At 50.5% G+C, this 12,371-nt stretch overlaps 1 protein-coding gene across 1 annotated transcript; it reads right to left on the bottom strand.

Annotated features, from left to right (window-relative positions):
* Positions 1-3,989: 3,989 nt before the first annotated feature.
* DAD1 (defender against cell death 1) lies at positions 3,990-6,061 on the bottom strand. The gene is made up of 3 exons (XM_027669395.1): positions 5,827-6,061; positions 4,732-4,882; positions 3,990-4,180 (listed from the first exon to the last, which is right to left on the bottom strand). Exons 1-2 carry the CDS (start codon positions 6,035-6,037, stop codon positions 4,752-4,754), a joined length of 342 nt encoding a protein of 113 aa, XP_027525196.1. The 5' UTR covers positions 6,038-6,061; the 3' UTR covers positions 3,990-4,180; positions 4,732-4,751.
* Between the last annotated feature and the right edge of the window lie 6,310 nt (positions 6,062-12,371).

Here is a 12,371-nt window from a genome sequence, read left to right as displayed (position 1 = left end):
TTCAGCTGGGCTTTAGGAATGAGCCTGGCCTTTGGGGTGAAGGAGGGAAGGGGTTGGATTCACCATGGAGGGTGGGAAGAGCTACAGATTCCCTCTCCAGGATGTCCGTGCTCTGTCCATGTGAGAAGAGCGTGGCTGGGGAAGGAGAGGAGCAGGGGAACTCTTCTCCAAGAGCAGACTCTGTGCTAGTAAAACATGCTTGGCCAGTGAGAGGACCAGTCATGGGTCCAGGCTGCCTGCTGCTGGGGGGGACACAGGAGCCTGAAGTGTCTTATCTCTAACTGTTTTCCCACTTCTGAGTGTCACTGCAGGACAAGGCAGCTGCTCTGCAGTGGTGACACCAACCGACCGCCCTCTGCCTCCAGGTTCCATCTGTCCTTGGCAAGACTGGAAAAGAATTTTTCTCCTTTTGTGACATCAATTTCTCCATGTTCTTCTGAAGCCCCAGAAATTCCTCTGGAGGGAGGAATGAGAAGTGTGCTCTGACAGAAACACAAGCTTGAGCCTTGCTCGTACCTTACACTGGTGCCCAAAGTGAGTGGTGGGAAAAGCCTCGCTGGACTCATGGGGGTGATTCCCCCTCATAGGGTATTTCTCACCCTGCTGGATTCACAGCCTTCACATGGGGCTGATTTCATTAAGGCTCATGATTCAAACGCTTTTAGCCAAAAGTCCTGGTGCTCCATGTGGGAGGACCATGCCAGGATCTGACCCTGCAGTGCCAAGCAGCAACATGACAGTGTCTCACTGGTCTCTTGCCATGGTCACCATTTATCATAGTGACCATCCCTGACCATTTAGGAGGTGGCTTATCACAGGGTGACAAAGTTACTGACCCCTCCTGCCAAGGAACAACTTTAACCTTTCTGTGTCGATTGCCCCCATTATTTCATAGTACAGATGTTCAGGGATTTGTTCTCTTGTCTCTCCCTTGACATAACAGTCACTCTGGTATCTCTCCAGATGTAGGAAGCCTGTGGCTCCTTAAGTGCTGGATTCCAGGCAGCTCTTGGAGCTTACACTCTGCTCATGATGAGATCTGCCAAATCACCAGGAAGCAGCTTGAAGAAGCTGCTTAAACGATATTTGAACTATAAAGCAAGTAACTGAATTTCACAAATTTCCAACTGATTGACCTCATCCCAGCAACTTTCAGGGATGTGGGAGAAAACTTTCCATACTTATTTACTTTTAACATCACTTTTTAAATCTTAATTTTTTTATGTTGCACTTCAAACCTACTCCCAGCTGTAAGGGCAAGGGTTAAGGACTGTGCTGCCTTTGTTTCTACATCTCAGTCTTTCTTCTTTCAGGTTAAACAACCCCAGTGACAGGATTTTCCAAGTGGGGGATGAGTTAAATATTTTGACTAATGTGGCTCTGGGCATGTTCAAAGACACTTCGAGATATCAGGCTGGCAATCTCCCACCACCACAATGTGCCCCTGCCCCCTTTGTGCTTTCTTGCTTATTTTGAGAAATAAAAACCGCAGAGCAAAGTGAAGGCAGGAAATAATACAGCAGGACAGGAGGTGGAAAGGGGCTCACGGCCCAGGTGAGGCAGGAAGAGGCCACAGCACCAGTTCCATGACGCCACAATCGAGATCTGGGTCACCTTTTGATGCTCATCTACACCTGACCACAGAAACCACTTCCTCTGGAAAGTGGAGCACAAATGGGGGTGGAGGTGCAGGGTTGGGGTGGCACATGGCAGGGAGGGGGAGAAGCTGTGGAAAGGAAAAGAACAGCAGACGTTAGACCACAAGCCAAAGTGGAATGAGGTTAGTACATCCTTCCCTCCCACCCCCTCACCACAGCCTGCACTTGGGGAGGGTGGGGGAGTTGTTTTGGTTATAGCAGGAAGGACTGAGCTATGAATAGAGTGGGCAGGGAAAGGAGGGGAGAAAATGCCTTATGAAGTGTGGTGGGTGGTGGGGAAAGATCTTAGAATTGTGTCAGATTTCTGAATTTGCTGATAGATCTCTATACAGACCCTTTATACAGACTGAATCCATCCAGAAAAATCCTTCCATTTCTCCTGACCCAGAGGAGAAGGGAGGATGAACGGCCAGGCCCGAGTTCTGTCAGACTGGCAGGGAAGATGTTGCATGGTCCATCTCTAGCACCCTCTCCCCTATACCAGCTCGTGTCCCCCAAACCTGCCTATGGGTAGATGAATTTGAACATTTTCTAAGGGTTTCGTTGGAGGAATACCCTGCCCAACATTTGTCATCTCTCACCAAACAAGGCCCTGTGCACAAACCAGCCTTTCTTCTTATCCTTCTCCTTGTGTGACCAGGAACCTGAGTACAGACTTTATAAGGAGCAGGGTTTGAAGGTATTGATGGATTTGTTGAAGCTTATTCCGATGTGGGAATAGCTTTGATAGGACCCAAATTGATCAGAGAATCACAGAACAACAGATTTGTTTGGGTTGGAAGAGACATGAAAGCCCATCTCGTTCCACTGCATGCCATGTGCAGGGATACCTTCCACTAGACCAGGTTGCTCCAAGCCCTGTCCAATTTGGCCTTGGACACTTCCAGGGATGAGGCAGCCACAGCTTCTCTGGGCAACCTGTGCCAGGGCCTCCTCACCCTCACAGGGAAGAATTCCATCCCAATATCCCTTCTAACCCTGCCCCCTGGAAGTTTGAAGCCATTCCCCCTTGTCCTGTCACTACACAACCTTGTGAAAAGTCCCCCTGCAATTCTACTCTCCCTCAAGAATTCTGCTTGAGTTACAGGCTGGGGGAAGAGGGACTCGAGAGCTGTTCTGCAGAAATGACACCTGGAGGTGCTGGTTGACAGCTCACTCAATATGAGCCAACAGCGTGCCCAGGTGGCCAGGAATGCACACGGCATCCTGGCCTCTATCCAGAATAGTGTGGCAGCAGGACCAGGGTAGTGATCCTTTCCCTGTACTTGGCACCGGTGAGGCCACACCTTGAGTGCTGCGTTCAGTTCTGGGCCCCTCATTTAAAAAAGGACATTGAGGGGCTGCAGTGTGTCCAGAGAAGGGCAACAAGGCTCATGAAAAACATGCCTTATGAGGGATGGCTGAGGAGGCTGGGCTTGTTTAGTCTGAGGAACTCATCGCTTTCACAAACAACTGAGAGGAGGGTGGGGTCAGCCTCTTCTCCCGTGCCTGCAGTGAGAGGACATGGGGAAATGGCCTCAAACTGAGCCAGAGGAGACTCAGATTAGATATTAAAAGAAAATGCTTTCACTGTTAGGGTGGTCAGGCATTGGAATAGGTTGCCCAGGGAGGTGGTGGAGTCACCGCTCCTGGGGGTGTTCAAGAGGTGCCTGGATCTGGTGCTGGGTGATGGTTTAGGGGTTACAGTGGGTGGAGGGTTGGACTGGATGACTTTGAAGGTCTTTCCCAACCTTGATGATTCTGTGATTCTAAATCTGAGGGGGGAGCTTCTTCCCTCAGAAGAGCTTCAGTGCAGCTCAGAGGCCCTGACAGCTTGGCAGCCCCTTCCAACATGCTTGTGTTCATCAGTACATCAGAGTGCAGGGACCTCAACACTGTGGCAGGGTGGCTGTAACAACTCACAAGCCTTAGTGGGGCTCTAAGTCCACCTGGGACATCCACACATGGCCCATGTGCCTCTGAGGGATGTGGGAGGACCTGTGGGAAGGTGGGTACACCTGGGGACATGCTGGAGAACACCCACCAGCTCCTTCCCTTTATGACCACTCACCACAGCCTAACCCGAATTTTTCCACAGCTTTGAAGCCCAGGGGCACCTTGGCAACAGACTCTGTAAGATAAAGGTGCAGGAAAAAGGGAGATGAAAAGGGTGGATGACAACTGAGTTTTCATGACAACTTGTTTCCTGCTTCCCTCCAAAACTGGGGCACAGAAAAAAAAGTCTGTTGGGTAGAAAGGGAGAGAGAGGGGTACAATCAGGGAGTCATGCCTGTGAGGGAGAGAACTTGGGTGCAGGAGAAGCTCTGTATTTGTCACCAACAGGGAAAAGGCTGCAGTGTCACACAGGGTTTTATTGATAGAAAGGATTACAGGTACATAACGAGGCTGCAGACCCCTCCATAGGACACTGTGGGGAAAAACCTGATCCCCTTCCTCCACCAAGGCAGAAGGTGAGAGTCTGCTGGGGAACTGCACTTCCCTATGCCAGGCTTTGCCATCAGAGCTCAGGAGCAATTCAAGACCTGGAAAGAGAGAAGGCAACAGGAGCAATGTTACTGCTAAGGGGAGGAAATTCCTCCAAGCTCCCGCGATCCTGTGGCCCCTTGCAATAGTAACAACAGGGCATGTCCTCCACTTCCCAACCCAACTGTCCCTGTCCCAAACTGCCTCATCTGTGGAGGAACTTGCAGACTTGGACCCCAGCCACACCATGGCCTCCAGAAAGGACAACCCTCACAAAGGGAGGAAACTCCCCCAGGAGTTCCAGCTCCCAAAGCCCCTCCTGCAAAGAAGAATGAGGAATACCTCTCATAAGAGAGGAATGTGGGTAGGTTTCTGTAACACTCCTAGTTAAATGCCCTATCAAATGATACAAAAGCCAAAAAATACATGCTCAAAAGCAGAAAGCCGTAAATCCTCACCCTGTGCCAATCCAGAGAACAACAGCCCGGCTGTGCTTGGCCCAGAGGCAGCTGGGAGTCAGGAGGACTCCTGGATTCACTCTGGTTCTAGTTCTCCCCCAGAAACACTGACGCCCTGTGGTTGCCCCTTTTGAGATCCCATGGATCAGTACCTAGCAGCCTCTCCCAGAGCTCAGCCAACGAAGTTGATGACGACGAGGTGGAGGATGGTGTTGGCAAAGAGGAAATCGGCGAACGCCCGCTCTGGGGAGATGCCCTGGAACTCGCCCTTGTTCTGGGGGTTGATCTGGATCCGGAGGCAAACTGCAGAGCAGAGAGAGAGAATGAGAGATTAGTGAGCACCGAAAGAGGTTCTGGTGGGAAGCACAGCCTTCCTGGGGCAGCCCAGCCCAGGTACTGTTCCACTAGTGAAAAGTTACTCCAGCGTTACTACAGATGAGGAGAACACAGGTAGGGGATTTGCATAGGGTTGTCATGGAGTCAGTGCTCCCACAGCACCACACGCACACACCACAGGGGTGCCCAACAGAGTCCGGAGAGGAACAGGCTCAGAGCAGGATGAGACTCACACAGAAGTGTAGATATTCTTATGTCCTCTACTGGGTGTGTTAGAAACACAGAATCACAGGATGGTTTGGGTTGGAGGGAACATGAAAGCTTATCCAGTTCCATGGGCAGGGACACCTTCCACTTTCCCGGGTTGCTCCAAGTCCTGTCCAGTCTGGTCTTGGACACTTCCAGGGATGGGGCAGCCACAGCTTCTCTGGGCAACCTGTGCCAGGGCCTCCCCACCCTCACAGGGAAGAATTCCGTCCCAATAACCCATCTAAGCCTGTCCTATGTCGGTGGGAAGCCATTCCCCCTTGTCCTGTCCCTCCAGGCCCTTGTCCCAAGTCCCTCTCCAGCTTTCCTGGAGCCTCTTTAAGCACTAGAAGGGGCTCCAAGGTCTCCCTGGCAAACACCCCAGGTGAACACCCCAGCTCCCCCAGCCCGTTAGTGCCTGCGCTGGGGGGGCTGCAGAGGAACAGGGTGGGTTTGGGGATACTTTGGGAGAGCAGCGCCTGCAGCTGCCCCTGCTGGAGCCTGCGAGGACCCCGGGAGGGACAAGGATCGAGGCTGGCCCCAAGAAGCCCCTGCCCGCCCCGGGTGCTGGAGGTGCCGAGGGGCCCCGGTGGGTCCCTGTGGCTGCCCAGGGACCCCCGCCGGGTTCCGAGGCTCCCCCGCCGACCGCAGGGCCCGGCACTGACCGCCCAGGATGAAGCTGCCGACGGCGGAGATGAAGCCGCTGAGGAAGGAATTGAAGGGGAAGGTGCCGACGCCAAGGCAGTATCCGAACTGCAGCGCGCCCGTGAGCAGCACGTAGAGTAGGAAGGCGTCCAGCGCCTTGAGGCGCCCGGCGGTGCCGCCGCCGTACTCGGACAGGAACCGCCGCGCCACGGCCCGCACCGACCCCGCCATGGCCGCGCCACGCACTGCGCACGCGCGGCGGCGGGACTGCGCCTCCGACTGACGTGGCGGGGGAGCAACAGGGTCACGCGTCTCGGCCGGCGCATGCGCCGAAGGGTCCGTGCAGTCCGCGCCCCCGCAGCTTTTCAAGAGCCAATCAGAGCCTAGAGCCGCCTGTTGCCAGGCAGATTAGATAGCATCTCCGCCCAGGAGCCAATTAGCGCCGAGCTCCGCCTATTGCCAGGCGGATTTCAGCGCCCTCACCCGCGTCCCGGTCCCTGCGTACTGGGAATTGCGGATCCCGTTGCGAGATGCTCTGGCCGAGGGAAGGGGAGGCTCAGCGGGTGCATGGGAGTTTGCTGCAGAAGGACTGTCCCGGTTCTCCCAAGAGGAGCCAAAATCCTGTCGCCCCGCTCGGAGCTGGGGAAAGGCAAACCACCCCTTTCATTGCTGTTGGTTAAAAACCGTCACGACACGGAGCCTGAAGGGGGAGCAGAACGATTCTGCTCTGGAGGAGGGAACAACTTTTCAGTGAATCGGAAACGGAACTTTCCTGTTTATATTCGTCCCGTTTAAATCATTCCAGCCTTCCCCTCTCTCCCAAACGAGGGATGTGCTCAATTCGGAGAGCAAATACCCCTGAACAGGCTCTGCAGTGAAGACAGGGCATTTCCCTGTCATAGAATCACAGACTGGTTTGGGTTGGAAGGGACATTAAAGCTCATCTCATCCGCCCCCTGCCATGGGCCGGGCCACCTTCCACTATCCAGGTTCCTCCAAGCCCTGTCCTGTGGGGTGAAGTAACAGCCCCACAACTGAAGTTTGAGGGATTTGGAGTGTTGCAGAGTGTTGGGCCATTTCCCGTGAGAGCAGTGAAGCTAACTAGATAGTTCCCATGGACACAGCCTTGAGCTGTGTGGCTGAAGTGCAGGTGCGCATTCCTCAGTATTTTTGTAGAAATATGTTTGTGTTATGTGTGTGAGAAAGTAGAAGTAGGAGAACCTAATAAAAGGCTGCCTGCTGCTCTGAGCAGGCAGATATCCCTTTGTCTCATCATCCTCGTGTGTGTTGTGTGTCTTCTTCCCCCCTTGGACCGGGACCCCTCGACAGATACCCAGCGACACTGTCCAGCCTGGCCTGGAACACTTCCAGCCGTGGGGCATCCACAGCTTCTCTGGGCAACTGTACCAGGGCCTCACCATTCTATTATAGTAAAGAACTTCTTTCTAATATCTAACCCAAATCTCTCCTCGTCGCTTAAAACCATTCTCCCTTGTCCTGTCACTATCAGCCCATGTAAAAAGTCACTCAATCTTTTTTATAACCTTCCTTTAAGTACTGGAAGGTCAGAGTAAGGTTTCCCTGGGCCTTCTCCTTTCCAGGTTGAACATTCCCAGCTCTCTCAGCCTGTCTCCAGCCTTCTGAGCATCTTTGTGGCCTTCTCTGGACCAGCTCCAACAGGTCTGTTCTTGTGTTGAGAACTACAGACGTGGACACAGTGCTGCTGTCACTGCAGTCTTGGGGCACTGTCCTAGTTAGAACAGCTGGGACCAATTCATCACTGGATGGGTGTAGCCCAAAACTGTGTATTCTATAGCCCTCCATGCCATTTCCCAGAAACTGTTGTCAGTAGAGGCCTGCGAGGTGCCCCCCCCATGCTCCTGTCCTCATGCCCTTTTGTGGAATTCCCTGACTGAGCACCCTCACACCCTTTTATGGAATTCCCCACTCTGAGGGAAGGACTGATCATTCCTGCCTGAGCTGGAGAATATATAAACCTGGAGTTTCAGAACCTTTCCACCTCTCGTGGGATCCAGAGGAGGACTGCAGCTCACCGCTCTCAGCCGGACTGAGACCACCACCCTCAACTGAACTGCAATCACCACTTTGGCCGGACTGCAGCAGCTCTCCCACCAGCAGGTTTTTCCCCTCTCCCTTTGCTTTGGACTTGGGGGGGGCCAGGAAGCACCGTTTTGTTTGTGCTGGGTTGCTGGGTTGTACATTCGGGCTTTGTGGGTTAGGATGCTGGGTTGTACATTCGGGCTTTGTGGGTTAGGGCCGGTTGCTTGTCCGTGTGGTCATACTTACTGTATTATTTTATTAAATTGTTATTCTGATTTGTAATCTCTCTTTTGAGTTGGGTTGGTTTCCCCTGCTGGTTAACTTTTAAACCAGCACAGGCACTCTAAAAATTTTGGTGGTGCTCAGGATTGCTGGGACTTGTTGGAACTTTCCTTGCTGCTGAGTGAACAAAAGCAGGCTGGAAGTGATCTCCTTTCATCAGAGAATGCCTGCATTTGATCTGTCCATGGCCCTGAAGAACAGTGTTTTGGGAGGGAGATAATTGGTACCCCAGAGCTGGGCTGCACATCAAACCCTGGAGAGATGTGCAATGGAGGAGTGAATTATAAAGTGCTGGACCTCCAAGTTCAAAAGGGGATGGTCAATACTGCAAACTCAAACTGGCGGATAGTTATTAGTGGTACCTTTATAGTAACTGTTGTTTCTTATGGCTGCATTATTATCACCATCTTCCATATACTGTGGGAAGCATGTCTGAAGGCACAGGGGATGTGCCAGGGCAGTAGGCCCGAGAGAGCATGCGCAGGTCACAGATAACTCTATTGGCTGAAGAAGTCACATGGTAAACAGGGATATAAGGAGTGGGAATTTTGAAATAAAGCCTCTTTGTCCACACCACCAACAAGGAGCATCATTATTCCTTGTTATACAAGGGCCTCGCCGTCACAATATACCATCTTCTGCAGGTAGGAAGAAGGCATTTTCCACTTGCTCAGCTCACCTCATTGTGGTGATGGTATTTTGCAGCACTTTCATTTACAGTTACATCCGCCCAGCACAGCGAGGTGGGCAGGAATCTGACAAAGTTCTCTCTTTCTTCTTCTCTGTGCTGACTCAGATGCTTAACCCATAGATCTACTCTCTCAAGAACAAGCGAGTCAAACAAGCTTTAAAGAAGAACATGCTGAAGGCGTGTTCTGCCTCCCTGAGGCAGTTGTGTATTGCAGAGTAGCCTATCCAAGTAACTGAATTGTTCCTCAGATGTAATATCAGTATTGTGTAACTGTGAATTAAAGACGCTGATTTCAATGCTTTATGCTTCTACATTTCTGCTAACCTTGTGTTAGCAACCAAAACATACCAACACAGAAAGGATTTTCCAGCCTTCCAGTACCCAGCCTCAGCTTTGCCTCAGTATTTCACCTCCTTGCTGTGATGTGTCAGCCTTAACTAACAAGAAAATTCCTACTCCTTCACCCCCACAGTGGGATGGAGCAGAGGCAGAAAACATGAAAAACTGAAACAAAAAGTCTCATGGATTGAGATAAAGACAGAGAGATGGTTTACCATTTGCTATCAGGAGCAAAACATATTGGATTTGGGGAAAGCGGATGTAATTTCTTGCCAATTAAAATAGCTTTAGCTTGTGAGAAACAAAGTTAAATACTAAACAAACACCTCTACTTCCCCCTTTCCTGTGCTCCATTTTATTCATTTATTCCAGAATAGTCCACCACTGTCCTAAGCAGTGCAGGGTGGGTGGGGAGGGTTATGGTCAATACATAGTTCTTCCCTTCTGCTGCTTCTCTCCTCTCATGCTTTTCCCCTGTTCCAGTGTGGGTTCTCCCAGGCTGCAGTGAATATCTGCTCCACCAGAGATCATCTCCCCCTCCTCTGATCTTGCTGTTCCCTCTTTTGTTTCTCACTCCTGTTGTTCCCTGCTCCTCTCACTAGCTGGCAATTCCTGCCCTTTCTTAAAGATGTTTTTCCCAAGGTGCCACCAGCTTTACTTGTAGGCTCAGCTTTGACTCATGCTGGGTCCATTTTGGAGCTGGCTGGAATTGGCTGTGTCCAGCATGGAGCAAGAAGTTCTCACAGAGGCCACACCTGCAGGCCCCTTGTTACTGAAATTTTACCATGTACGTCAACTGTGGACTAACACGGCCAAGTGACCCTAAGCACCATGCCACTCAACTTTTAAATCCCTCCAGGAATGGTGACTTAACCACTTCCCTGGGCAAACTTTTTCAGACAACACACTTGGTGAAAAAATTTTTCCTAATATCCAGAACTCCCTGGCACATCTCAAGGCCGTTTCTTCTTGTGCTACAACTTGCTACTTGGGAAAAGAGATCAACCCACACGTGGCTTCACCCTCCTTTCAGAGAGCTGGAGAGAGCGAGAAGGTCCCCCGTGAGCCACCTTTTCTCCATGCTGAGCTTCCCCAGCTCCCTCAGCTGCTCCTCATCAGACTTGTACTCCAAACCCTTCCCCAGCTCCATTGCCCTTCTCTGGACACACTCCAGCCCCTTCAATGTCTTTGTTGTCATGAGGGGCCCAAAACACTGTAGGACTCAAGTCCACAGGATTCAAGGATTCACCAGTCCACAGCACAGTGGAGTGGTGACTTTCCTGGTCCTGCTGCCACACCATGGTTGGTACAAGCCAGGTTCCCCTGGCCTTCTTGGCCACCTGGCCACACCTAGGCTCATGTTCAAGCCGCTATCAACCAGCACCCCCAGGCCCTTTCCCACAAAGCAGCTTTCCAGCCACTCTGCCCCAAGACTGGAGCACTGCAGGGGTTATGGTGACCCAAGTGCAGGACCTGGCACTTCACCTTGTTGAATATCTGTTTGTCTCCTCCCAGAGCTCTTTGATGAAACTTGCAAGGTTGTGAGATGTTGAGATCCTCATTGTTTTAGAAAAAATGCATAACCTCAAACATGAAGAGATCTAGTATCATGATCCACAGCTGTCCTAAGCTTGCTCACTTTCCCCCCATGGCAAGGGACCCTGCAAACAAAGTGCACTGCTCCATTTTGTTATAGACTAATTTCATTGTTTATTCCTTGTCTAGGGTCTAACGAAAAAACTGTGTGGCCAGTCTGGTTTATTGGATCCTTCCTAACAGATTTTTCCAACTACCAGCTGAAGCCAACCAGACCTATTTTTTTCATGCAAATTGCCTGATTATCCTTTACTTCTGATATGTTTTTTCCCAAAGCAGGGTTGATTAATAGGTAAAGAAAAGAAATGGCATTATGGTCAAAAGCCTTGTTTCAAGGTACACAGAAACAAGGAACAGCACTTGCACCATGCAAGTGTGAGGTTCAGTGTCTGCTGCCAACACACCACTGGGAAGGAGCAAAAGGGATGATCACAGCACTGTGAAATATCACTGTGCTGTGACTTGTGTACAAGCTGGCATAACTCATGTCCAGAATAGAAGCTTTGGAGAAGGTTAATCAGGGAGACATCCATGTCAGGTCACAAGGTACAAAAAGAACTCCCTGGCTTCCTAAACTCCTTCTCAGAGAAGAGTCTCAGGGCACCTGGATCCAATCCCAGTCCCAGAGATGCGTAATTGAGCCTGTATACAACTTTGTCCTGCAGGATTAAGGATGGCAAACCAAACATATTTATATCAATAAGTGATTTATTTAAATTGATGATGATATTGATTAGACTAAAAGACTTTAATCTGAAATATTACAATAGAGTATAGATGGATAGTATAGTGCATATATAATATATTTACATATTATCAGAGGCCTGGAGCACCTCTTAATGGCTGAGAAGCCATTAATCTCATGGTTTTATCTCATGGAGCAGAGAAGAAGGTGTTCAAGGTCTGATGGAACAGAGGATAGGGCCTGAGGTGCAACATTTAATCCTGTATGTTTGAATCCAGAGCTGATCCAGACTGGGGTTGGAAGGAGGGAGCTGTGAGTTAGGATGGCTGGTGGTTCCTGAGTGTTGTCAGCAGTGTGTGTTAGTCACAGGATGTAATGGATGAAAACTTAACCAAGAATTGACCCCTCCTCATGTCTATGAGAAACTTGATAAAGAATGTCTCTGATAAACTGTATTCAATAAAGTATGTAGTTATCATGACTGTACGTTGCTGAGAACACAGCTGCGCTGGGCAGGACATGTCTCAAGGATGAAAGATCGCTGCCTCCCTAAGATCTTGCTTTGTGGTGAACTTGCCACCGGCTGCCGCAAGAGAGGAGCCCCAAAGAGGAGATACAAGGACTCCCCGAAACAACATCTCAGCCTTGGCCATATTGACCTTCATCACTGGTCTACTCTGGCCTCCAACTGGGAGGTCAGGAGACACACTGTACACAGCGCTGCTGCTTCTTTTGAGAACACACGCAGAATCATTCCTGAGGAGAAAAGACAACACAGAAACAACCATGTCTTGTGGCAATGGATTTGCCATATGCAGAATGGAAGAAGTCCTGTCAGAGATGGACTAGTGAAGAAAATGAAAACAGTTCAAATGCTATAGAAACTGAAGTTTTTAAGGTGGTTTAAACAG

The sequence above is a fragment of the Corapipo altera genome, unplaced genomic scaffold (genome assembly GCF_003945725.1).
Source record: "Corapipo altera isolate COAL_440 unplaced genomic scaffold, ASM394572v1 145, whole genome shotgun sequence".
Lineage (NCBI taxonomy): Eukaryota > Metazoa > Chordata > Aves > Passeriformes > Pipridae > Corapipo > Corapipo altera.
The sequence above is the reverse complement of the archived record's forward strand: the minus strand, read 5'-3'. Positions and strand labels throughout refer to the sequence as shown.

Excerpts from the sequence above, each read along its gene's own strand:
- DAD1 (XM_027669395.1), bottom strand. The coding sequence starts at position 6,037 with ATGGCGGGGTCGGTGCGGGCCGTGGCGCGGCGGTTCCTGTCCGAGTAC. Across the intron at positions 4,883-5,826 it reads CGGCAGCTTCATCCTGGGCG|TTTGCCTCCGGATCCAGATC; the intron begins GTCAGTGCCGGG and ends TCTGCTCTGCAG.